At 42.4% G+C, this 26,249-nt stretch overlaps 1 protein-coding gene across 1 annotated transcript in view; it reads left to right on the top strand.

Moving 5' to 3' along the window:
* Nucleotides 1–26,249, top strand: part of LOC127570255 (zinc finger protein 385D-like) — a 471,540-nt gene that overhangs the window by 424,035 nt on the left and 21,256 nt on the right. The window contains 1 exon segment of the mRNA XM_052015599.1: nucleotides 22,457–22,684. Within this exon segment, the coding sequence (XP_051871559.1) occupies nucleotides 22,457–22,684 (228 nt within the window).

Below are 26,249 nucleotides of genomic sequence, written 5' to 3' on the forward strand. Positions count from 1 at the left end.
AATACTTCTGCAGCCTGGAGCAATCTGTAGTTTACAGATTTATGGTCTGCTGTATGCTGCAAAACCTTGCAATCATCTAGACTTAGCCCTTGGCAGCTGTTGTGGAGGAGGCTGGGAAGGAGAAGGGAGAGGAAGAGATGAAACAGCAGTGGAAGGTGGGACAAAGAACAAACCAACAGGCTGCGTTTTCACTGGACACAACTCGAGATCCTCTTCCCCCAACATTTCTTATTTTATTTAACTGATTTTTAAACATCCAAAAACAGACAGACATCATAAAATTGCTTTTGTGGATTCTTTTGTTGCAAGATGTGGTCTGCTCAGCAGCCAGTGATCATAGTGAACAGTTCAGATGTGATTTGTGTGAAAAAGCTGCATTCAATGAAGGGACCAACAATTGTGCAGATTCCATTGCCCTGACATCGAAAGCTGAGGCTGGTAGATGCTGTATGTAAGATATTGATGTCAGAGTGGAGACCATTTAATAGACATCTCCCTGCTGATCCTTGCATGCTGTATTTCTAGTTTCTTTGCAAAGTTCAACAATGGTGGTAGTTTGCACCTAAGAACTACAACTTACAAATGCAATGGAAGAAATGTGCAGTGACAGTTTTAAGTACGCAAAAAATTGCAGGAAATATCAGCTGCACAAAGATGAATTGTGTACAGAAGTGCCAAGTCCATAAAATCATGTGCAAAAGAATCCAATTTCTAGTCTATAGGGTATAAACCAAAAAGTCCAGTTACATTAATTAACCGTATGCCAGTTCATGTACAGAAAATGAAATAAAGAGGGGGAAATGATTAAGAAACATCAATATAAGAAACAAGAAGAGAAAGTCAAAAGAATTAAAATCCAAACTTGTAAAAATAAAATTTCATCGTCAAATTTCTTGTATTTCTGTGAATACTGCGTCTCTCAATGAGAAACTACAAGGACAAAGGCAATATTTTTTCCCATTATTGGGCGATCCAATGCCAGAGGGCATGCATTTAAGGTGAGAGGGAGTAGGTTCAGAACAGATGTCAAGGGTACGTTTTTTATCGAGAGAGTGGTGGATGCCTGGAATGCGTTGCCTGATAGGATGGCAGAGCCAAATTCATTGGGGGCTTTTAAGAGGGGCTTGGATGGGCACATGAATGAGAGGAAAATGGAGAGATATGGGCATTCTGTAGGTAGGAGGGATTAGCTATGTCAGCACAACATTGTGGGCCGAAGGGCCTGTTCTGTGCTGTACTGTTCTATGTTCTATGTTCTAAGACAATGAGAAACTGCTGTTTGCTGATTTCTCGGTTTAACTGCATGTGTGGATGTCCAAACGTTGCTGTCTCACTTGCTTGTTAATTGCCTTAAATGTTGACAACCTTATTGTTATTACTTACAACAACGATCTGATCCAAAGCAAATTCCAAACTTCCTAATTTCCTACCTTCCTCTTCAGGTAAGTATTGGATCACAGTTCTGTTGGCAGTAGTTCCTCCTGCCGTCAGTCAAGCTCCATGTGAGCACAAAGCCACCTGGCCCGTGAGTAGCAACCAGGAGTGGGAACTCTGCTCAGATTTCTCCTTACTTAACCATCTACGCTGAGACCAATTGCAGCACATTAACATTGTCCTATATGAGAGCATGCACCTTAAGAAAGACTGAGAATCAAACCTCTGATTTACCAAGGTGGTAATGAAACCCAGTAATGCCAAGAATGTGCAGTTGTTAAAAAAAAATCTAGTTCGATTTTGTTGATACCATCAAAGTCAGTTTTCTTTAAAAGCTCAACACATAAATTATGCTACATATTGAAACTGAATGTGCAGTAAAATCCTTCTCAGATAGTCCTCTGGGACTGGAGATGATTTGCTTCCACCATTTTCATGTTACTGAGATGACTGATGAGATCAATGCAGGGACCACACAGATGCTTCCACAGCTGGGGCAGGAGGCTCAGCAAATGGCAACACCTTAATGGTACCCGCGATCATCAATATGGAATTTTCTGTGAAGAGAGGAAAGTTATTGGGGAACTATTGGGGAGTTTTAACTTTCTTGCTCGTTCCAGTCATACTTCCAAATGTCTGAGATCAAACAGTGCGCAGCTATCACTGGGGCAAGAACAAGAGAGATTTCCTGTGCAGAGGTTTGTGCCATAGGTTGCCACTGATCAGTTCATGTGCCAGGAGAGTTTAAATTAACAAGAAATAAATTACTTGACTGGCTTTTAATTTGTAATTTAGCTCTGCAGGATATTTGCATGAGCTACCACTATAGTTTAATGTGAATCTTCTGCTTCACAGCCCCAAACAAATTTAAGAGAAGAATCGGCGACATTTAACATGGAAACTCAGTTGGAGTGATTAATCACACAAGTTATATTCTGCTGATGGTCCAATTGCACAGGAAATTTGCAATGACTAAAAGATTGCCCGACATAGATAAGAATCGATAGATTGTTTCATGGTATTTTTGTGAAAATGGGAATGATTTCGATGGAGACAGATCAGTGTGAACCTACTGATTCTTATATCACCCCACTTTCTATTGTCAGTTTTATATTTGTTTTCCACCTTCAACATAGTTATATATATTAAGGTTCTTCAAGGGAGCATTAGCAAATAAAAGTCGGCACAGAGGAATGCAGTGGTGCAGCAGACAGCTCTACTGTCTTATTAGGTCCGATTCTGAACTGGTGTCTGTGTGGAGTTTGCATGTTTTCCCCTTAACTCCTTGATTTCCCCCAGATGCTCTGCCTTCCTTGCACATCCAAAGACATTCTAGTCGGTAGGTTCATCGGCTACTGCAAATTGCCCCTGGTGTAGGAAGATGGTAGGAGTATCAGTAGTAAGTTGATAGACATGAGAGAGAGAATAGGTTACAGAGAAATAAGGGGGGGAATTGCTCCAAGAGAGGGCATCATCTTGATGGGCCAAGTGTCCTCCTGTGCTGTAATGAAAAATTACATAAAACATAAGGATACAATGGCTTTGTTTATTGGAGGAGATTTATGCTTATCCAGCTCACAATGTCAGAGGAAATGGTTAATAAAAAGGATCAGGAGAGATGGTAGCAAAGTATAGGTAGGTGTCACTACCAGGCATGTGAAAAAGGATGCAGTGTGTTTGGAAGATGCCATTGAGAAGCAGCATGTAGGTGAGAAACGTTAGGGTTCCAAGGGTCTGTCATCTGTGGGATACCAGCAGCAGTTGCATGGGAACTGGAAGAGGAGATGTTCCAGGCGACTGGATAGATAATAATGGAATTAGGTACACACTGCCCCACATAACTGGATGACATTAGCGGAGTGTTAGAGGAGGATGGTGTGGTTAACCACGCCAAGGTTATGCCAAAGTAGAGAAGGATGAGGAAGGATAAACTACCTGCTTCCTTTGTCCTAATTCTTCACCCGTCTCCATCCCCCATCACCCCAGCCCCACCCGAGGTAGACTGGCAGATAGCTAAGCAATGCCTCAATTTTAAAATTTTCATTCCCGTTTCTCAAAACCCTCCATGGCCGCCTCATTGTCTGTCACAACAATCTCTTACACAAGGTGTCTGTGCTGCTCAAATTCTGGCCTCCTGCTCATCCTCGAATGTAATTTCTGCACATTCCGTGGCTGTGATTTCTGCTTCCATCCCCCTAAGCTTTGGAAATCCCCTCCTAATTCTCTCTGCTCTCTTTCTTCCCTTCCTCCTTTTAAGACCTTCCTTAAAACCTGCCTCTTTGATCAAGCATTTAGACATCTGTCCTAATAGATCCTCGAGAAAATTGCCATAAATTTTTGTTTGACAATGCTCCTATGAAAGGCTTTGCCATGATAAAGGCACTGCATAAATGGAAGCTGATTTTGCTGCTGTTGTTTGTCACAGTCATGCAGGATCCTCTTTGTGACTATGATAAATATGTGTCAGCGCTGTGACAAGGGCAGAATCTTAATTGAAGAGATTCAAGAAATGAGAGTTGAAGATGGGCCGAGGTTTGGGACGAAGCAGCACATTGAGGAACACTGAAGGAGTTGGCAATAGGACAGGAATTTACAAGGGCAGACAGGAGATAGCCAGTTTTATTGGAGGAAGCCAGTGATGAAGGCAGGTCAGTGTCTGAGGAGTGAGAACAATTAACCATATCAGCCAACACTGGCGCAGGAAGGGAGTTCTATTATCCGTTATCGTTATGCAATAATACTCAGAAAAAAATAAATGAAATCATGCACTATTCATATCATATGCCTTAACTAATGCATTTAATTGCATTCTAGCAAAGTGACTGTAAGGCAGGATTTTGCATATTGGATATTGATGCACAATTTCCCTCAAAGGAAAATAGATTAGAGTTGTGTAAATGTAGAATTACCAAGTATGTTCAAACTAATTAATAACTTTGAGATGGAAATTAAAAATGCATCCTTATGATCAACTGAAGGCTGTTTTACATAGACGTCAGAGCCATTTTTTTGCTGATTAGGTTAGCTCCAGGCACTGTATTTAAATAGAATGCAGTTGTGGTTAGAGGACACTGTTACATGCGACTGACAGAGGTGGCACCGAATGCAGCTAAAAGCACAAGCAGTGAGCTACGCATTGCAGAAGCTTAGTGAGACTGAGGAAGTGAAATGACTTTCCAAGGTTTTAATACCAATGTCGACCACACGTATTACCAAGCTTTGTAAGTACCACTAAAAAGCTTGCATTTATACCAAAATAGTAAGTTATTTTATCAGTGCTTTGTGGAACCAATTGCAAATTTGTGTTATTGAAGTTATCTTTTATTTATTATTTTATTCATTATTTGAAAAATTATCCATTATCCCAGTGTTTTCCTATTCATATTTCATGACAGGAGTGTACTGCTTGTTATTGCCTTCAGTTACATCTCTGACTTCGGATTATTCATGTGTGTCTTTATGTCAGGTGACATGAAGCTTTTAACATTAGATTAATGATGTTGGATTAGATTTCAAATGCCTCAGCAGTCCAGAATCTCCTGTTTTGTGTGGTCAGGATTTTTCAAAGTATTACCATGCATTGAGTTAGACATGTTTGTACCAGCCACCATCAAAGTAATGAAACAATACATAAAGATTTATAATTGTGGTCACATTAAAAGAAAATAAATTACATTTTTCCAAGGTTTATATACTCAAGCTTCGAAATTCCCAAACATCTTATTAAATCTTGTGACAATCTAAGAGATTAAACATTTCAGTGGAATTTTAAATGCAAATAGCTCCACTCTGTGAAGATAATTAGAGACATTGATTGGCTTGTTCTCTGGGGTTTGCTGTAATATGATACATATTGAAGTACAAAAGCCTTTCTCTTCACCATGTAACGTTGTGATAAAGCTCATCAGTAGAAACAATCTGACGGACAGCCTACATCGCAAGGCTTATCTTGCAGCCGATTGTGTTAATTAATGAAATAATGAAAGTGGATTGGTTTAATCCTTGTGGAAAATTCAAGGGCTGGTATCACAATTGTGCACTAAAGATTATCTAGGAAAGGTAAAGGCTTCCATTCATTTAAACACACCTAAAAGGACATGTTGCTTTAATCACAATTGATAATTTTATATGATTTTCTTACAACTTTTCATTCAGGAGCTAGATTTCCTGTTAAACTGGGATGTCCAACATACTGCACTGAAAGGCTTTGACAGATTTTTGCCTCATGGTGACAAGGAGCCAATTTTGGATAAGTGAGTTCTGGTTTCCATTGAAGACTCCCAATTTTGGTCAGATTCAGACTGGGAGTATTTTAACTCTTGGGCTTTACTATAATCTCACCAATAGCTCTCCTGAAATGTTGGCTGAGCCAACAAGGGATTACCCTGCACTCAGTGAGCATCTTCCCATAGATCAGCCAGAGGCCTAGTTAAAACAAGGATGCACATCCTAAACAGTGGTGCATAGTTATCTTCTGTGGGGTGATCCAGACTTAAAATTCACAAGACTTCCAAGGCCCACTGTTATTTTAACCTCACATAACCAAATACCGATATTTTGTCATGTTTACAGATGCAAATTCTTGTTCCTCCATTTGCCACCACTGGCTAAATCTCGTACTGATATTGGAATTGGTTTATAATTGTCACTTGTACCGAGGTACAGTGAAAAACTTGTCTTGCATACCGATCGTACAGGTCAATTCATTACACATCTTTGCCACATCTCTAATGATTCTTTCCACTTTGCTATATCTCTGTCCACCAATACTGTGACAGTGGTCCTGTACCAATCAGTAGAGTACAGCTGGATATGGACATGGAGCTGGGCTTGATCCAAAAGATTTATACTGAGCCATGCGTGGGCCTTGAGTATCTCATCCCCCATACCCTCTCTGGCCCAGGCAGGCTCTGGGCCCAAGGACTACAATGCTAGAGGGAGGTTTCATTCTCTCGTGATTACTTTCAGTTTCAAAGTGCTGAAAGAGCCATCTTCCCAAAAATGGGACATTGGCAAACACATAGGATCCCCGTTGCGTCAGGTGGTTTCCTCAAACACTCTTCTGTAATGGGGATAGAGATAGGTTGCAGAGGTCATCAAATAGATGAGCATTATTCCAAGACCTGGATACAGTGCACAAAACACCCAAAAGACCTCACTGGAATTAAAAGGGTGTGTGCAATTCTTCATTTATCCTTCTTGCTACAATACGTGGTGGCAGTTGTTCACCCTACATCAATGCTCTGAGGAAATCTTTTTCCCCACACCCTCCCCCCCCCCACCAATTCAACACAAAATCAAATGAGGCCACCTCTCATTTTCATTACAAAGAGACATTCATCGTTTCCCTTCAGTTTACACACCAACCACCAGAATCAAACTCTTCTCACATGCTTGTCTTAACATAGGAGCTAATTCATTTGAAACTCCACGCTCCTTTTATGTTTTCTTCTTGTTTCTCCTCAACACGTGCCCCACACTAGGGCCCTCTCCTTCCAGCAACTACTCACCCCTTCCCTCTCCTGATGCAGAAGACTACAGTGCAAACCTGCATACAAAGACCAACAGCAAGTGAGGACCACTCCTGGTAGCAGCTTGTCATGGGAATTTGTGGTCCTGGCATAGCTGTGCACCTCAAACCTTTCAAAGATGAGGACCGCATTGAAGAAAATCCATGTTGATTCCTTGCACCCCTTTATTAAGTACTGGAAAGTACAGGCAACTTAAACTGGTGATATTAATTCCAGTGTGACATCTTTTGCACCAGTGCATCCTCCCAATGTCACCCTAATCACCACATGTTTTGTCTTTTCTTAGCAGACAGAGCCCCTTGTTCACCACATCACCTCAAAGGAGATTCCTTCTGAGGAGGCATTGCCATGGGTTCATCAAACAAAGAGCCAGTGGCAAGGTTGGCACCAGGAATTAGTTGAAGTTCAGGGTAGAGAGGCTGGCATGTGGTGATGCACCCAGCACGACAAAATCAGGGAGAACTTAGGAGGAAATTTTCCAGAGACCAAGGTCCTTTCCAAGCTCTGCACTCAGTGGTTGTCCATGGCGAGCATTATTAGTATAGAGCAAATTTTAAGTTAAAATTAAAAAAAGAAATGTTTACTTTTAACACCTTGAATGTATTTGAACTGCTTCTAACCAGCTCTGATGATCAGACAGTGGACAAGGGCTTCTGCTACCAGGTCAGCCCAGTGGCGGCTCTTCAGTTTTCAGCACCTGAGGTCACCCATGGACCCCTCCACTTACTGGACAACCACGGCAGTGAGGCCTCTGGGACTCTGGAGTCCTGTGCAGGAGATGAACATAAGACGCAGACTGGGTTGAGTTAAATCCAGCCTAAAATGCATCACCCTTCTTGCCAAAGCACCAACCGTTTGCTTCACTGGTCTGAGTGCATGAAGGCATTATTGGCTTAGGGATTTTAATTTATAAAGGTTAGATATTCAAAGGTCCCAATTTTGCTCCACTCAATTAAATAAGTTTATGATCTAGTTTAATTAAAATCTCTGGGGTAGATTTTCCAAGCCATCATGCAGAGCAAAGTATCTCATCTAATGTAAGCATGAATAAAATCATTTCTCTGTGCAACCTTTGATCTGTGTAAAAGATAAAACTGAAATTTAGACATCCTTTATATGCAAATCAGATGCTTTAAGTTATCTTTTGAAAAAAAATAAGAGCAACAGTTCTTAAATTTCCAAAACTCTCTAAAACTTAACCCAGCGTAAATTATGCCTGCTTCGGAAAAATAATCTGACTTTAAAGTGATGTGCAGATCTATAGCTACTGATTGTTAAATATTCAGAGTTTTGTAATTTATTTGTGGTGGGCTGAATCACATTGTGCAGCATTTCTTTTAGTTCAGGGCGCACAACACTCTCTGAGTCATTGATTGACATAAATTATTTTTCCAGGAAGCGTTAACACCATTGAAAAGGTGTGCTAGGAAATGGCCCTCGATGCAGGAAATAACTTTTGATGCAATGATATTCCAGGCCATGTAGGTCCTTATCTATAAGCAGGAAATATGAAAAATCTGTCCATTGATATTATGACTTGCAATCGTTTTTCTGTTGGCAGAAGGCAGCAGTACTGACTGTAGGCTCCCAACACATTAGCAGATGTCTATTTTAAGCATGATCGCTTGGATGATGATTGTCTAATAGAAGTAACCACCGCAGAATTGAGGCATTCTTGGCAAACCTTGAGTGATATTATTTCATTGAGAAGATAAAAGGCTAAAAAAAGGTACTGGGGGAATTTAGTGAATTCATTTTAAACAAAGACTTTTTGAAAGGGAAAATAATGGGGAGAAATTCAACAGAGCAGTTTATATAAAAGCAAAATACAAGAAATGTTGGGAAAAACATAGAATGAAAGATGCAAGATCATTAACCTGGAGCATTAACTCTTTCTCCTTCTGTGCTCCTGCCTGAATTGCTGGGTAATTCCAGCGTTTTCTGTTTTTATTTCACAACAGCCCTTTGCGCCTATAGACAGTTGAGTCCAGAAGTTGACAAATGGGCACAGGCACCTTCTGCACCTCTGAGACCCAGGATCCATCTGAATTTTAGGCAGACCCATAAATGAGAGGGGGACCTGCTCAGCAAAAGAAAACTGCCACAAAGATGTTTAAGTGTACAAATCAGGGCGAGTGCCAATGATAGGAACCCAGTTAGCAACAAATGAAATGCAGCATCTCCCTCCATAGATGCTGCCTGACCTGCTGAGTTCTTCCAGCATTTTTTGTGAGATGCAGCATGCACTCAGCTGTGTCAGATGTCTTCTTCTGCAGAGCAAGCTGATTCCTGCATCATCCTAACCCCTTGCCCCTGTTCCTGAATATTTATGCTGGATACATCGCCCAGAGCAGACTTCTCTCAGCCACCTGTTGAACAAGACATGGTGGTCACTGTGATATAGAATCTGCCCGGCCGATGTTGAGTGTCAGTTGTTCGGGAAGATGATTCTTTCCTCGTCTTTCAAGTCCCTATGCGGATTCTGGACTTGGATGAGAGTGGCTAAGATTAGTGGTATGCTTACTCTCCTGTGCCACGTTGGAAGTGCCAGCCCAGAGTTAGTAAGCTAACTTTCCTGGAGCGGGTTGAGATCCCACAATCTATTGCCTTAGAGACAAGAGTGCTCACTGAGCAAAGGATGGCACCAGTCAGCTAAAGCTGTTTCCACTTATTTTGTTTTGAACAAATTAATTACTCGTTGGACGTTTGCTTCCATTTTGAGTACAAGATGATTTTACTTGAGAGCTGCCATCAAAACAAAGTTTGGTCAGGAACAGATTTGACTTTTAAGTTTCTTTCAGAAATTGTTCAGGCTCCAGAAAAAAGCAGAAGCAACTATACACACAATGGCCAAGAAAAGTTCACAGCTCATTAGCATAAATTAAATGTTCCTGGAGAGAAATAGGACGACCTGAATTTGTGGAAGTGTGGGAAGAGGGACCCCAGATGAAACAAATAGAATAAAGATGGTGGAGAAAGTACTTACCCAATTGCAAAATGCCACATCTGCTCAGAAGGCACTCATAAAGCCTAATGTGCAGAATGAAAAAAAGACCCCAGTGGCAACTCAGCGTATGGATAGCATGGATTTGAGTATCTTAGCAGGTAAACATTTTCTGAGAATCTACATTAAGTAAGCTGCCGGGTGTGGTGGGAGGGATGGAAGAGCACGAACACAGAATTAGATCCAGATGGACTATGGTTGGAAATCTAGTTTAATCATCCAAGAAAACCATTAATGGTTACTTTGGGACCTGCGTCAGCTGTGGATATAACGCCAGGCAGTTATTCTGTTGGTATTTAAGTACAGAATATTGATGGTCTGAAATTATGTTGCTCTAACCATAAAATGGTTTGAAGGTTTCTGTTGGTAATGGAAACTTCTTTCATCTCTCTCCTTAACAGCAGCTGAACAATCAAGTGTACTTAAGAGAATATGGAAATCCATTACCTACTTGGTCTGAAATTCCAAGAGCCCTATTCCACCGTTCAAGTGCAGCAGAGCAGAATATTGTCTATTTGTGGTTGCAAAAGAGATCGTCCCAGTCACAGAGCTGGGGTCATTACCATAACCCAAATGAGCAGCCCACTTTAGTACAGTGCAACCTAAAAAACTCACATGGCTGTGGAATGGCATGCAAAACATAGTCAAAGTAAGGAGAAGGGAGGAAAAGTCTTTGACTTACAAGCCTATAAATAAAATTACGCAAAACATTGATTTCCCCCTGGTGATATGCATTTGAAAATTGTTTCCCTGCCCACCAGAGTAAAAAATTATAACCACCACTTCTATGTCATTTACAATCATTCTGGAAATTTAACAGGGAGCTTTGGTTCAGGGGTCATCCTTGCATTCTGATTCAAGGACACACAGGATGATGTTACTTCCCAGGCAATGTTCCTAACGTTAACCCCTCACAACTTCTCAGACCTGAGAGTGGAAAGGCCACCTCACCTCTCCGTTCTCAGTCCTGATGCAGGGTTTTGACCCAAAACATCAACGATTTCTTTCCTCCTACAGGTGCTGCTCGACCCACTGAGTTCTTCCAGCAGACCAGAAAACCATAAGGTATAGGAGCAGAATTAGGCCATTCAGCCCATCGTGTCTGCTCTGCCATTCAATCATGGCTGATTTATTTTTCCCTCTCAACCCCATTCTCCTGCCTTCTCCCTGTAATTTTTGACACCCTTACTAATCATAACCTATCAACCTTCGCTTTAAATATACCCAATGACTTGGCCTCCACAGCCCTCTGTGGTAATGAATTCCACAGATTCACCACCTTCTGGCTAAAGAAATTCCTCCTCATCTCTGTTCTAAAGGGACGTCCTTCTATTCTGAGGCTGTGTCCTCTGGTCCTAGACTCTCCCACTACTGGAAACATCCTCTCCACATCCACTCTATCCAGGCCTATCTAGACTTTGTTGCTTCAATATTCTCTTTGTGATTTTTATAAACGACCTGGATGAGGAAGTGGAGGGGTGCGTTAGTAAGTTTGCGGATGACACAAAGGTTGGGGGTGTTGTGGATAGTTTGGAGGGCTGTCAGAGGTTACAGAGGGTCATAGATAGGATGCAAAGTTGGGCTGAGAAGTGGCAGATGCAGTTCAACCCAGATAAGTGTGAAGTGGTTCATTTTGTTAGGTCAAATATGATGGCAGAATATAGTCTTAATGGTAGGACTCTTGGCAGTGTGGAGGATCAGAGGGATCTTGGGGTCCGAGTCCGTAGGACGCTCAAAGCGGCTGAGCAGGTTGACTCTCTGGTTAAGAAGGCATATGGTGTATTGTCCTTCATCAATCGGGGAATTGAATTTAGGAGCCAAAAGGTATTGTTGCAGCTATATAGGTCCCCACCATAGAAAAATAGAGAGCTATGGGTAAGCCGAGTAATTTCTAGGGTAGGAACATGTTCGGCACAGCTTTGAGAGCCGAAGGGCCTGAATTGTGCTGTAGTTTTTCTATGTTCTATGTTCTATTCCATACTTAAATGCCAACAGAACAACTACCTGGCATTCTATTCACAGGTGACACACACCCAAAAGTAAGCAGTAATAGTTTTCTTGGTTGATTAAACCGTGTTTTCAGGGAATGCCTGATGGTTGGCACTCAGTGACAATGTGGTCTTCCAAGTACACTGCTGAACCAGGTCACCTGCCAGGTAAGTGAACTACTTACCTTCATCATCTGACCCAGCAACTTCATTGCATTGACTGCACCACCTGCACCTTCTCACAACCAAGAGTTTAAGGGTAGTATTTGCTGCACCAGACTGCACCATTTCATCTTCCCTTCAGACTCCGACCACTGACCTGCTGGTCAAGGCCACCCATTCTTTACAGTGATCCTACTAAACCCTGCCTCCCCATAACATCAGCAATGCCAGACCCGGCCTCAATAGTTCGTCTGCAAGATTACAGATGCTGATCCTGATTCCAGCTTTTCAACCTGCTCTTTCTCATGTTGCAACTGGTGGCCTCTAATTTATCCTCTCTCCTTCCACCATGCCACCCCAATCCACAGCCCCCCACCCAGACGAACGTTGTGTTGTTTTCTCTGGAGAATCGGAAGCTGAGGGGAGACCTGATGGAAGTTTATAAAACTTTGAGAGGCATAGATAGGGTAGACAGTCAGTCTTTTTTCCCGGGTAGAAATGTCAAGTATTAGGGGACATGCAGTTAGGGTGAGGGGGGGAAGTTTAAAGGAGGTGTGCGGGGCAAGGTTTTTACACAGAGTGCGGTGGGTGCCTGGAATGGGGTGGGGGTGGCGTTTAAGAGGCTGTTAGATAGACACGTGAATATGTAGGGAATGGAAGGAAATGGATCATGTTCAGGCAGAAGGGATTTAGGTTAATTCGGCATCGTGTTTGGCACAGACGTGGTGGGCTGAAGGGCCTGTTCCTGTGCTCTACAGTTCCGTGTTGTCTGTTCTACAAACCCAAGTGACCGATGCCTGACCACTGCACCTCTGCTGCACCCACTCTGAATCTGTCGCTGGAAAGCAATGCCACTGGATGGCAGATTTCCAGCATTGAATGTACACGGTCCAATCAGTGGCTCCCGATACCATGGTGGCTCACCTTCTGCTGCAGTGCTCACCCTGTGCACCCATGGGTGATGCACTAGTTTCAAGGCCTATCTTTCACATCCTCTGGACACACCAAAGCAATGAATAGTCCCCATTATAGCACAGAATGACGCAATGCCTACCTGTAGGAAAGATGAGCGGCGCATTCAGTGTTAGAGACTAACATTGCAACAACGTTCCTGCTATAAGTATGGTATACTTGCATCCATCTAAAGAATAGAGGATATTAAGTGGGACCACTCCATGTCTGTGTCTCTATTAGGCTGTCAAAGGCTTCCTTTCTTTTGGGGTCTTGGTTTGACCCCAAAAGAAAGGAAGCCTTTGACAGCCTAATAGAGGGGCCTGGAGGTTCTTGTACTTTTTCAGCAAAGGAAGCAAAGTCTTCTTGGAGGCACCCAAGATGCATCACTAGCTGCACATATTCACCAGGGATGTATTTGGATGGTGAGCCCATGACCCTTAAAAAAACAGATCCTTGTACCTTGGAGGAAAACAGGACAATTTATATTCAGCCTGGATTCAGGGCTACTTGTTTAGCTTTGCAGCTAATAATGAATGACTACAGCTCACCGTTCAACACCATCATCCCCTCGGTATTAATCAACAAGCTTCAAAACCTGGGCCTCTGTACCTCCCTCTGCAACTGGATCCTCGACTTCCTTATCAGGAGACCACAGTCAATGCGGATCAGTAATAACATCTCCTCATCACTGACAATCAACACAGGCGCACAACAAGGATGTGTGCTTAGCCCACTGCTGTACTCTCTCCACACACATGACTGTGCGATTAAGCACAGCTCAAATTCCATCTATAAGTTCACCAATGACACCACTGTTGTTGGTAGCATCTCAGATGGTGACGAGGAGGCGTACAGGAGCGAGATAGATCGGCTGGTTGAGTGGTGTCACAACAACAACCTTGCACTTAATGTCAGCAAGACCAAGGAATTGATTGTGGACTTCAGGAAGGGGAAGTTGAGAGAACACACACCAGTCCTCATTGAGGGGTCAGTGGTGGAAAGGGTGAGCAGCTTCAAGTTCCTGGGCATCAACATCTCAGAGGATCTATCCTGGGCCCAACACATCGATGCAATCACGAAGAAGGCACACCAGCAGTTCTACTTTGTTAGGAGTTTGAGGAGATTTGATCTGTCTTGCAAATTTCTATAGATGTATGGTGGAGAGCATTCTGACTGGTTGCATCACAGCCTGGTATGGAAGCTCCTATGCACAGGATCGCAAAAAGCTGCACAAGGTTGTGGGCACCCAGGAACTTGAAGCTGCTCAACCTTTCCATCACTGACTCCTCAATGAGGACTGGTGTGTGTTCTCCTGACTTCCCCTTCCTGAAGTCCACAATCAATTCCTTGGTCTTGCTGTGAGGTCTTGAGTTCTTGGTCTTGAGTGCGAGGTTGTTGTTGTGACACCACTCAACCAGCTGAACTATTTCTCTCCTGTACGCCTCCTCATTGTTAGAATGTTGATTCAAATGTCCTTGACACAAAAACTTCAGGCAAGCATTTGTGCTGAGCTCACACTAACAAAACTTGCCGGTGCAGCAGACTGCCGCACAAGAGGGGAAGCAGTGTCCTGTGCTGCACAAGCTGTTCATTGTACAATGACTGAAGTGTTTCATAATACAACATACCAACAACTTCTGGTATAATAGAAAATAGGAAACCTAGCAAGGCCTAAACATCTGTGGGTCATGTTCCAAGTGGAAAGACGCTGCGTGAGCTGAGTATTTGCCAGCAAGTTCTGTTTTTCCTGCCCTAATTTCCAGTCTCTGTCGTATTTTGCCTTTTTATGAGGTGCTGGGTTTACCGAGTCAGTTACAATATCTCTCCAGCAGCCATTAACCTCATGTAGTTACAGTGTCCTGCACTTGGAGACTCAAGAGAGACTGCAGGTGCTGGTAATCTGGAGCAACACACAAAACGCTGGAGGAACTCAGCAGGTCAGGCAGCATCTATGGAGGGAAACGGACAGTCGACGTTTTGGGTCGAGACCCTTCATCAGGACTGGAAAGGAAGAGGGGGGATAGTCAGTACAAGGAGGTAGGGGGAAGGGGTGGAGCATCAGATCAGGTTTATTATCACTGACATATGTCATGAATTTGTTGTTTTGCGGCAGCAGTACAGTGCAAGACATAAAGATACAAATTACTATAATTTTTAGTAATTAGCAATTTTTAGAATTTTTAGAAGTTTTAATTTTTAGAATTTAGCAAGAGCTGGCAGGTGATAGGTGGATCCAGGTGAGGGGGGATGTTTGGTGAGGGAGGGATGGAGTTGGATTGATGTCAGAAGCTGGGAGGTGATGGGTGGAAGTGACAAAGGGCTGAAGAAGATGGAATCTGATAGGAGGGGACAGTGGACCATGGAGTAAAGGGAAGGAGGTGGGGAGGGGAACCGGAGGGAGGAACGTGTGGGTGAGGGGCAGATGGGGAGGGTGGGGGAGGGGAAAGAGAAGGGGTGATGGGGCCGGTGGGATGAGAGGAAACGGGGGGGGGGGGGGGGCAGAGGGGAGTGGTTAGCGGTGTTGATGCCGTAGTATCCAGGGCTTATCTATTTTAATACACTTGTGGGAGTTGACCCATTGAATGAGCACCTGGTTCAAATGCTAACCCATCTCATGCACAGGGACAAATATCCCACAACTAACCACAACCCTGAAGTGCTCTACCATTGAAACAGACACATGTGTGAAGAGCCCAGATGGAGTTCGGCTTGTCAGGTCTATTCCCAGGAGGCAAGGACCCCAATGATTTCATTTTGTACGCTTGTTCCTTATTCATTGAGCATGGTATTCCTCCCGTCATTGAGGCGGAAACTGTATCATGCTTGAAGATACTCATAAATACCCATGGGTACATCTTCCAAGGGCAACCACCATCACAACTATATGCAAACCACAGTCCTTTATGAGCATGAAAGCTACCCTGGTTGCATTCATAGGGTACCACCAATCCTGGACACTTTATTGGTACCAGTCCAAGACCACAAGTCCTTAGAATCAATACTCTTGCCCAGCAAGGCCGCTGGTAGACATGATTCACTCAGGTACAGAGAAAAATAACCATAGCTACAAGTAACTTGACTGTATCCAGCCCCATGTCCTGCACTGAAGTTTCACTGGGCCAGGGGCATCATTACAGCCTTAGGTGTGTGTCTCTTAGTCCTCGTTTCCAGATCCCATTGAGTCGTCTGTCCTTGGCCGTTTCACGGATTTACCCATTTCCCTAAAACCCCACCCACCCCTGCCACCCAGCTGGATACACATACACTAAAGATGGAAAATAGTAATGCTGACAAGCAACAGGAGCATTTGAAAATACCCAACAAGTGGGCAGTCAGGCTTCTGATGAAAACTGCTTTACTATTACTGAATGGAAAGAACATAACACAAATGGAAAACAAAAGATGCTCCAAGGGCCCAATTAACAATAAATTAAAGCTATTTCAGCAATGCTCAGTAGCAACAAGCAAATCAGATTAGATGTCCCCGTCTATTCCAAGGTCAATATTGAATCAAAATAGTGAGGTACTTCTGTAATTTTACAAATTGCTGGTGTAAGTGCACTTACTGTATATAGCTTTGGTCACCACAGGACAGAAAGGATATTGTAACTATTAAACCTGCCTCTGCTCAGTTAAGCTGTGCCCCACAGCCATGAGTTATTACCTCCAGATTGGACAATTCTAGTTTTCTTCCGGCTTGCCTCCATAAATAATCTCGTTAGAAAGCCTATCGCTTGTATATTAATACTAAATAAAAACAGAAAATGCTTTGAACACTCAGCAGATCAGGCAGCATCTGTGGAAAGAGTTATAGAGTCAATGCTTCAGGTCAAAGACTCTTTGCCTTTTGCTATTATTTCAGGTTTCCAGCATTTACTGTTTATTTTATTTTCGGAATGGCAAAGCAGACAAGTGACCTACTCCTGCCCCTAATTACAGTGAACTGAATCATCATCAAATGTCCTCTTCTCTGACCTTATGACGAAAGGAAGGTCATTGATGATGTTAATGGATGACGCTTGGGCCCAGGACACTACCCTGAGGAATTACTGCAGCAATGTTCCAAGGTTGGATGACTTAGTACAACCACAGCCATATTCCTTTGTGCAAAATGTAACTCCAACCATTAGAGTGTTTGTCCCTAGATACTCTTTTGCTTCAGGTTCTTCTTGATGCCACGCCTAGTCCACTGTTGTCTGGGGTTATCCATAAAGTGCACTGCACTTACTCACCTAGGCCACTGTGATGGTGGTGAGAAATCCTACTTGACTTTGTCCCCACCAACTGACCTGTTGCAGATGTATTTATTCATGATAGCATTAAAGACTGATTACTGCAGAGAACTTGAGGTAAAATACTACCCTCATATTGAACACAGCCCTTACACCATCAGGTTGTCTGGTACTACAGGTTAGATGCATTGTAGGACTTGGACAGGTTGGGAGAATGTGCAAAGATGGAATACAGCGTAGGGAAGTGTATGGTCTTGCATTTTGGTAAAAGGAATAAAGACATAGACTGTTTTCTAAATGGGTAACAAATTCAGAAACTGGAAGTGCAAAGGGACCTGGGAATCCTCGTGCAGGATTCCCTAAAGGTTAACTTGCAGGTTGAGTCGGTAGTAAGGAAGTCAAATGCAATTCATTTCAACAGGACTAGAATATAAAAGCAAGGATGTAATGCTGAGGCTTTATAAGGTATTGGTCAGACCACATTTGGAGTATTGTGAGCAGTTTTGGGCCTCATACCTAAGGAAGGATGTGCTGGTATTGGAGAGGGTCGAGAGGAGGTTTACAAGAATGATCCCGGGAATGAAAGGGTTAACTTATGAGGAGCATTTGATAGCTCTGGGCCTGTACTTGCTGGGGTTTAGAAGGATGAGGGGGGGGAATCTCATTGAAACCTACCGAATATTGAAAGGCCTGGATAGAGTGGACGTGGAGAGGATGTTTCCAGTAGTGGGAGAGCCTAGGACCAGAGGACACAGCCTCAGAATAGAAGGACGTCCCTTTAGAACAGAGATGAGGTGGAATTTTTTTAGCCAGAGGGCGGTGCATCTGTGGAGTTCATTGCCACAGACGGCTGTGGAGACCAAGTCATTGGGTATATTTAAAGCGGAGGTTGATAGGTTCTTGATTAGTGAGGGTGTCAAAGGTTACGGGGAGAAGGCAGGAGAATGGGGTTGAGAGGGAAAACTAAATCAGTCATAATCGAATGGTGGAGCAGACTCGATGGGCTAAATGGCCTAATTCTGCTTTTATGTATTATGGTCTTATGGTCTAATAATATTTAATGGGATGTTCCTCGGAATTCAGCAGCTCAGCCAATGGTGGTGCTGCCAAGCCATTCTTGGTGATGGACATTGAAGTCCCCTATCTGGAGAATATTCTGTACTCTTGCTATTCTTATACTTCTTCCAAGTGTTGTACTCACTTGTATCAAAACCATAATGTAAAAACAGAGCTCGGATAAATCCACTCGGACCACCCACTATCAACCTATGCACCAAATCTGGACACAGCAAAATTACGACCAATCCAGAAGTACTGGTGCATCGGCTAAGAGGGGACAGTAGGTGGTAATCAGGAGAAGGTGCCCTTCCCTTATTTTTTGAGCTGATGCCTTGAGATTTCATGGGGTTTTGAGTCAATTTTAATAAGTCCCAGTGTTGCTACCTCCCACCTGTACTGCCCCCTTTAGGTCTGTCCCGCTGGTGGGACAGGACTTGTGCAGAGATTGTGATGAACTAGTCTGGCACATCATCCTTTCATTATGAATATGTGAGAGCAACCACGTCAGACTGGGCCTGACTGCTCTGTGGGATAGCTCTCCCAAAATAGAAACCAGTCCCCAGATATTTCCAAGGACAACTTTGCAAGGTCAACTGGACTGTTAGCAATTTTGCTGTGTTCAAATTTGGTGCATAGGTTGATGTTGGATGGTTTGATTGGATTTATCGTAGTTCTGTTTTTACCTCATAGTTCTGATACAACTGAGTTGCCCTTGTCATTTCAGAATACAGGTAAAAGTGAACCGTGTTGCTGTGAGGCAGCAGGCAGGGGAAGACTGAGAGATCTCCTCACAAAGGAAACTAGAGATCCAGATGTGGTTTTACAACAATCCAATAATTTCATTGTCATCTTTACTGAGACTGGTTGTTTATTTTTAAGACTTGGAATTATTAGGCAAATTAATTTCCACAGCTGCTCTCTGAGGAATTTGAACCCATGTCTTTTGATTGTTCACCCAAGCCTTCGAATTACTGGACCAATAATTTAACCACTGTACCACAACAGTATTCAAGTTGTAACCAAACGCAAATTAAACAGATTTATTTTGGAAACAGCTTCTTGCAGTCCTGGGCAGAGCAGTTGCCGTACCAAGCCGCGATACATCCAGATAGGATGCTTTCTATGGTGCATCTGTAAAAGTTGGTGAGAGTCAAAGGGGACAAACCAAATTTCTTTAGCCTCCTGAGGAAGTAGAGGTGCTGGTGAGCTTTCTTGGCCATGGCATCTACGTGATTTGACCAGGACAGGCTGTTGGTGATGTTCACTCTCAGGAACTTGAAGCTCTCAACCCTCTCGACCTCAGCACCATTGATGTAGACAGGTGCATGTACACCGCTCCCTTTCCTGAAGTCATTGACCAGCTCTTTTGTTGACATTGAGGGAAAGGTTGTTGTCATGACACCATTCCACTAAGCTCTCTATCTCCTTCCTGTACTCTGACTCATCGCTGTTTGAGATACGGCCCACTACAGTGGTATCATCTGCAAACTGGTAGATGGAGTTAGAGCAGAATCTGGCCACACAGTCGTGAGTGTATAGGGAGTAGAGTAGAGGGCTGAGGACGCAGTCTTGTGGGGCACCAGTGTTGAGAATAATCGTGCCGGAGGTATTGCTGCTTATCCTCAGTGATTGCGGTCTGTTTGTTAGAAAGTCAAGGATCCAGTTACAGAGGGAGGTGCCAAGTCCTAGGTCTCGGAGTCTGGTGACAAGTTTGCTTGGGATTATTGTATTGAAGGCAGAGCTGTAGTCAATAAACAATAGTCTAACGTAAAGTTCAGGGTGGAATTGGAATTGGTTTATTATTGTTACATGTACTGAGGTACAGTGAAAAACTTGTCTTGCAAACCGTCCATACAGATCAATTCATTACAACAGTGCATTGAGGTAGTACAGGGTAAAACAATAACAGAATGCAGAATAAAGTGTTATAGTTACAGAGAAAGTGCAGTGCAGGCAGACAATAAGGTGCAAGGTCATAACGAGGTAGATTGTGAGGTCAAGAGTCCATTTTATTGTACTAGGGGACCGTTCAATATTCTTATAATGGTGGGATAGAAGCTGTCCTTGAGCCTGGTGGTACGTGCTTTCAGGCTTTTGTATCCTCTGCCAGATGGGAGGGGGGAGAAGAGAGAATGTCCAGGGTGGGTGTGGTCTTTGACCGTGAAAACTCTGAAGTTTTCTGCTTGCAAAATGAATATCCAGAATGTATATCCAAAATGAATATCCAGAATGTATATCCAAAATGCCTTTCATGTACAAAGTGAAATAAGTAGATGTAACAAAGTCAAAGTCAAAGTCGAGTTTATTGTCATATGTACATGTGTGCACAGGTGCAATGAAAAACTTACTTGCAGCAGTATCATAGGCACATAGCATCAGATAAGCAGCATTCACAAGAAAACACAAATTAAACATAAATTCTACACAATTTTTTAAAGAAAGAACGCAATTAGAACAAAAAAAAGTCAATTTTAGTGCCAAGTGATCAAAGTGGTCATAGTGTTGCTAAACTGGAGTGATAGGGATTGGCAAGGCTGGAGTGGACTAGGGCATGGGTAAGAAGATACAGTGAAGTGTCCTGTTCTGGTTGCGGGAGAGACCATGACAAGCAGACAGCTAAACCTAACACTTGGCTGTTCAGAGAGAAAGAGATGTGAAACAGTTGTCTTTTCTTGGCAATTCTAGTGTAAATCATTATATTTTTTCTCTGCATTACTAGTAAATTATTGCAGTAATGGGCATTAATACAGTCACTTATCTCTGAACGATGAGCTAAGCTAAATATCTGGCCAACTTGTGCCACTGGGTGGTGAGGGTAAGATCTTTACTGTTGCTGATTTGCTTTGTTGGCAGTGAACAAACCTAAGTTCTGGCTGCATTCCCATTCCTTACATGGTTTTCTTCCAATGAACCATATATTGAAGGGACTGAATGCAGGTTAAACATCCCATATCTTTACTGAAGAAGCCAAGAAGTCCATTGAAATCTGCTCATCTTTATTACAAAGGGCAAGTGACATAGTGCCAATTTTATAAATATTACCATTAATAGTGTTGGAACACAAAGACACTGAATCTCCTGATTTATTGGTTATGTAAACCTAATGGATAATTCCAATTTTTGTTTTACAATGCAATTCCCAGATGCAAATTTAATGGACTTCACCACAATTGTGTAGTTACCCAGCACTTAAAATAAATTATCTGGGCATTATCACGTTACTCTCTGTGGGATTTACTTTATCAACATTACAATAGTGATGATGGTTCTCAGGCAGTATGAGAGCTTGCATGTATTTTGGCATTTCTGGAATCATAAGAAGTACTACATAAATGGTCGTATTTTCTTTCTGATGAATAGTAAGTTTTGATGTCCACCATATAAAATGTAGACCTCTCCTGAAATGCCTTTAAATAGCAGTACACAATGTCCCAAACACACCCAGTAGGTGAGCGACGCATTTCCACAAGCCCAGTGGGTACTCTGCCTTTTGGGAGCTTAATTAGAAATTATGGGCCATTTAGTAAAAGTAGAGACAGTTTTTTTTTTCCCTAGAAGGGGCATTAGAATTTGTTTTTGCCCACTTAATATCACATACAGTGAAGCTTATTCCCCACAGAGGATTCAGATATAGCTAGTTGTTATTCACAGGCTGAGCTAGAGAAAGAAGCTTCTTTCCATCGGGGCTGAAGAGCTCACTAAATACCAAGATAATCCTCGTAATTGTGAATTGTTATCGAAGTGGCTTTTTCCTGATTACTCCTCTGAAGGATTGTTTGCCTGTGGAATTGAAAAACTTCATTGCAAAGTTTGGGTGAAAGTCAATGCAGTTGTTGCAAGTCTAACCCATAGACCATTGACTCCAAATTACATTCCAGGAGCTAATATTCTTTTATCTACAGGAACCTTATCTGCAGGTCATCTATTGAAAAGTGTGATTGAAAAGCAGGAAAGTAAACATTGCTGAGCATATGTTAAATCACAGAATGCATTTAAAATGACATTTCTTGTGGTATTAATTGAAAACCGTACTTGTGATGGATCTGGTTTGTACTTGGCTTTCCTTTCATGATTCCCTTTCTTTTACTCCAGACAGCAGTCAAGAGACAGCAACAATATCGAAAGTGACAACACTGGCAGCAGCAAGTGATAGCACAACAACAGAATCCATTTCCGGCACAGAGAAATCCTTTACGTCCAGTAGCTGCAGCACCACTCTTCCCAAGGAGACCGAAGAAGAAAAAGCAAAACGGCTGCTTTACTGCTCTCTCTGCAAAGTGGCTGTCAACTCTGCCTCACAACTGGAAGCACACAACAGTGGTGAGATTTGGGAATCGGTCTTCCTAGGTTCAGTCTTACAATGAGTCATTTTGGTATTGATATTGGTTTATTATTGTCACTGGTACCGAGGTACAGTGAAAAACTTGTCTTACATACCGATTGTACAGATCAATTCATTACACAGTGCATTGAGTTAGTACAGAGTGCATTGAGGTAGTACAGGTAAAAACAATAACAGTACAGAGTAAAGTGTCACAGCTACAGGGAAGTGCATTGCAGGTAGACAATAAAGTGCTCTCAACCCTCTTGACCTCAGCACCATTGATGTAGACAGGTGCATATACACTGCCCCCTTTCCTGAAGTCAATGACCAGCTCTTTTGTTTTGCTGACATTGACATTTCAAACTAAAACTCTTTTACTCAGCTATATCTGTAAGGAATGAACCACCTTCGTCTGATGGTGTGGCAGAACAGTGGGAGAGGGTTTGCACAGCAAAGTAACTCGGTGTTAGATGTGTTCTTATATTATGTTTTGCTATTTTCCAGAGCAGTGTTATTTGGATTTCCAGACTCAGATCTGTGGCTCACAACGTGTTTGTTCTTCAGGTTTCCTTGCCGTGTATTTGCTGAGAGATACAACATGCAATATAATGCACCAGTGAATGATGTGGCACAAGCTCAAAACAGTACAATTTGTGTCAGAAAATACAGTTGCTTACTCAATCTTACAGTAATATAACACTTGAACAATAACAATACTCTCGTTTCATCTTTGAAAAATTTTACTTAGGTGATTTTGCCAACTTTCTTTCTCAATAATGCTTAGGTGCTACAATATGATATTTCTATCTTGCTGCTTGGATGCAGTTGTTCTGCTCTACAATGAGTTGGTGCAGGTTATGATGATGCAGTACTTGCTATTGTTGCAGAAGATACAGTACATGCACTGTTGACATTTCCTGTTCCATTAGCCCTGGTGTTGGTCAGAAAGAGCTTTGGTTCCATCCCATCTGTTGACTCATTTCAGCCTTGATGATGCATGATGTTGGGGTATCAGGCTTATCTTGGTGAGGTTGGTTCTACGTTTTCATAACTGGATCTGATACACAAACTACTTACCATCTCCAGAACTCTGGTAATGATTTACGTTTTTTTGTAGAGTTGTATACTTTTCACTTGTGCATCAAACAGTTGTTGCTTTACTACTTGGTCTTGTGGAAAATGTATTTTGCTTGGCAAATTGTCTTGTACTTCTGGCCTATTATGCATTTCAATGTCATTCTCTCTGTCTCTTTATAAGTATCAATCCAGTATAGAGTGGATCCAATTCTCAGCTTGAATTTCTCTAAATCCATATGCTTTTGTGTATCTTCTGAGGTAATTCTCCTTGCATTTTTTGATGATTCTGGCCCAGGACAGCATCTTCAAGTGAGACACCATCTCTGACTGACAATAATATTTTATCACTGGCTGTGTTTGATTCATCTTTTATGGCCATTCTTTGTGGAAAAAGCACCTAATACTCCTGATCTTTGTCAATCTCCTCTCCTGTTTCACTTAGCTTTGTTGATGTCACCTTTACCAGACAGTGTATTTCCACACCTACTGTATATGTCTCATCTTGTACTTCCAGTGTTGACAGTCAAGATAGAACATCTGCTGGTACGATTTCTTTTCCTACCTGTACTTCAGAGTAAAATCATAACTCTGAAGTCTCAAGAGTCATCTTTGCAGTCTTTCTATCACTCTTCCTTTCTAAAACTTTTATTCACACAGCACACTAACAGGCCCTTCCGGCCCAGCGAGCCTGCACCGCCCAATTACACCCATGTTAACCTCCTAACCTGTACGTCTTTGGAATGTGGGAGGAAACCGGAGCACCCGGAGGAAACCCACACAGGCACAGGGAGAACATACAAACTCCTTACAGACAGGAATTGAACCCGGCTCGCCGGCGCTGTAATAGCGTTATGTTAATGTGCCGCCCTTTGTTCTTTTTTTCTTGTAGATTTATGGCAGGAATTGGTGATCAGTTTCCACTATGAATGCTTCCCCTCTTTCCCCTCTCCCACCTTACAGAGATAGGAGTGGAATTTCTCAGTCCTTATTGCTGATTACCCTCCCTCAGCATTGGTGAATTTTGTTTCTGTCAGCACTTGTGCTTCAGGTGCAAATGCTAATTGGAATGCCATCTTGTATTTGAGCTGGTTCCAGAATTCAATAGAAGTTCTGTAAACTGATAAAATAGAAGTTTACAGAACTTATATTAAATTCTGTATATCTAATTGCAGAAATTAATTTCTGCAATTATCAGTAAAGTAAGTGTTTATTCTGCCCCTGATGTATAACGTCAGGCTCTTGTGTTCAAACCATTCACTGGAATTTAGTGAAACTTGCTTCATGTAATTGTGATGACTGGTGTTCAGAATCCTCTCTCAGTAATTCAAGTTTTCAGTGTGTTCTGCCTTGCTAGGAATTATATAATTCATGTATTGGATTAGCCTTAGAAAACTTTAATTGTTTCTTTCCCCTGGTACTTTCATCTCAGTGATAGCAGTGAGTTTTTCTGGACTTGGTTTCACTCATCTGAAGAACTGGCATTTAAGATGCATTTGCAAACAGTCAGCCTGAGTCCAGCATTTTTGGTTCTTTCTATTGCCACTGGAAGTTAATAGTTGTATGTGCTGTCACACTCCACCGATCTGGATGTTGTCTGCAACGTCCACTGCTCTTCTTCATCCTTGATTGGTCTCATTTAATTTCTGCTGAACCTGGCCTTCTCCGAGGTCAAAGGTAGTCATTGGGATCTATGTTGTCTGAGTAGTGTGGTAAGTGTTATTAAATCCACATTCCAGTACCTATTACTAGCATCTAGTTTGCTGAAAACGTTGGTCTCTGCCAATGCAGGTGAGATTTCTTCCCGATTTTAAATTAAGTCCTTTTTAATCACTTGATTTGTCTCTTTTGAATGAGGCATATTGTTACTCTGCTGGGTTTCTCTCTCATCACAACAGATTTCCTTCAGTCTGCCTGTTTACTGCCTTTGGCCATTACCTCCTTCTGCTCTATCCCTGAACTTCTTTCATAAGCTTCTCTTCAGCTCAATTTGTACTTTACTTGGGGGGGCATATTATAGGTTTTACTTAAGGATCAAGATAAGATAAGATATCTTTATCAGTCACATGTACATCGAAACACACAGTGAAATACATTTTCTGCATAGAATGTTCTGGGGGCAGCCCACAAGTGTCGCCACGCTTCCAGCGCCAACATAGCACGCCCACAACTTCCTAACCCGTACGTCTTTGCAATGTGGGAGGAAACCCACGCAGACACAGGGAGAACATACAAACTTCTTACAGACAGCGGCCGGAATTGAACCAGAGTCACTGGCACTGTAATAGCGTTACGCTAACCGCTACACCACCGTGCAACAATGATGTGATTTGTAAAATCTTCGAAGTATCAGGCTGATTTATTAAAATATTTTGGGTACATTGAGATTAAATCAGTTTTGCTTATTGGAACTTGACAAGTAGCATGTTACTTCCTGATTTCCCAGTTTACAGAAACTAGATGCAGTTTATCACAAACTTTCAGACC

Source organism: Pristis pectinata, chromosome 5 (assembly GCF_009764475.1).
Source record: "Pristis pectinata isolate sPriPec2 chromosome 5, sPriPec2.1.pri, whole genome shotgun sequence".
NCBI classification, from domain to species: domain Eukaryota; kingdom Metazoa; phylum Chordata; class Chondrichthyes; order Rhinopristiformes; family Pristidae; genus Pristis; species Pristis pectinata.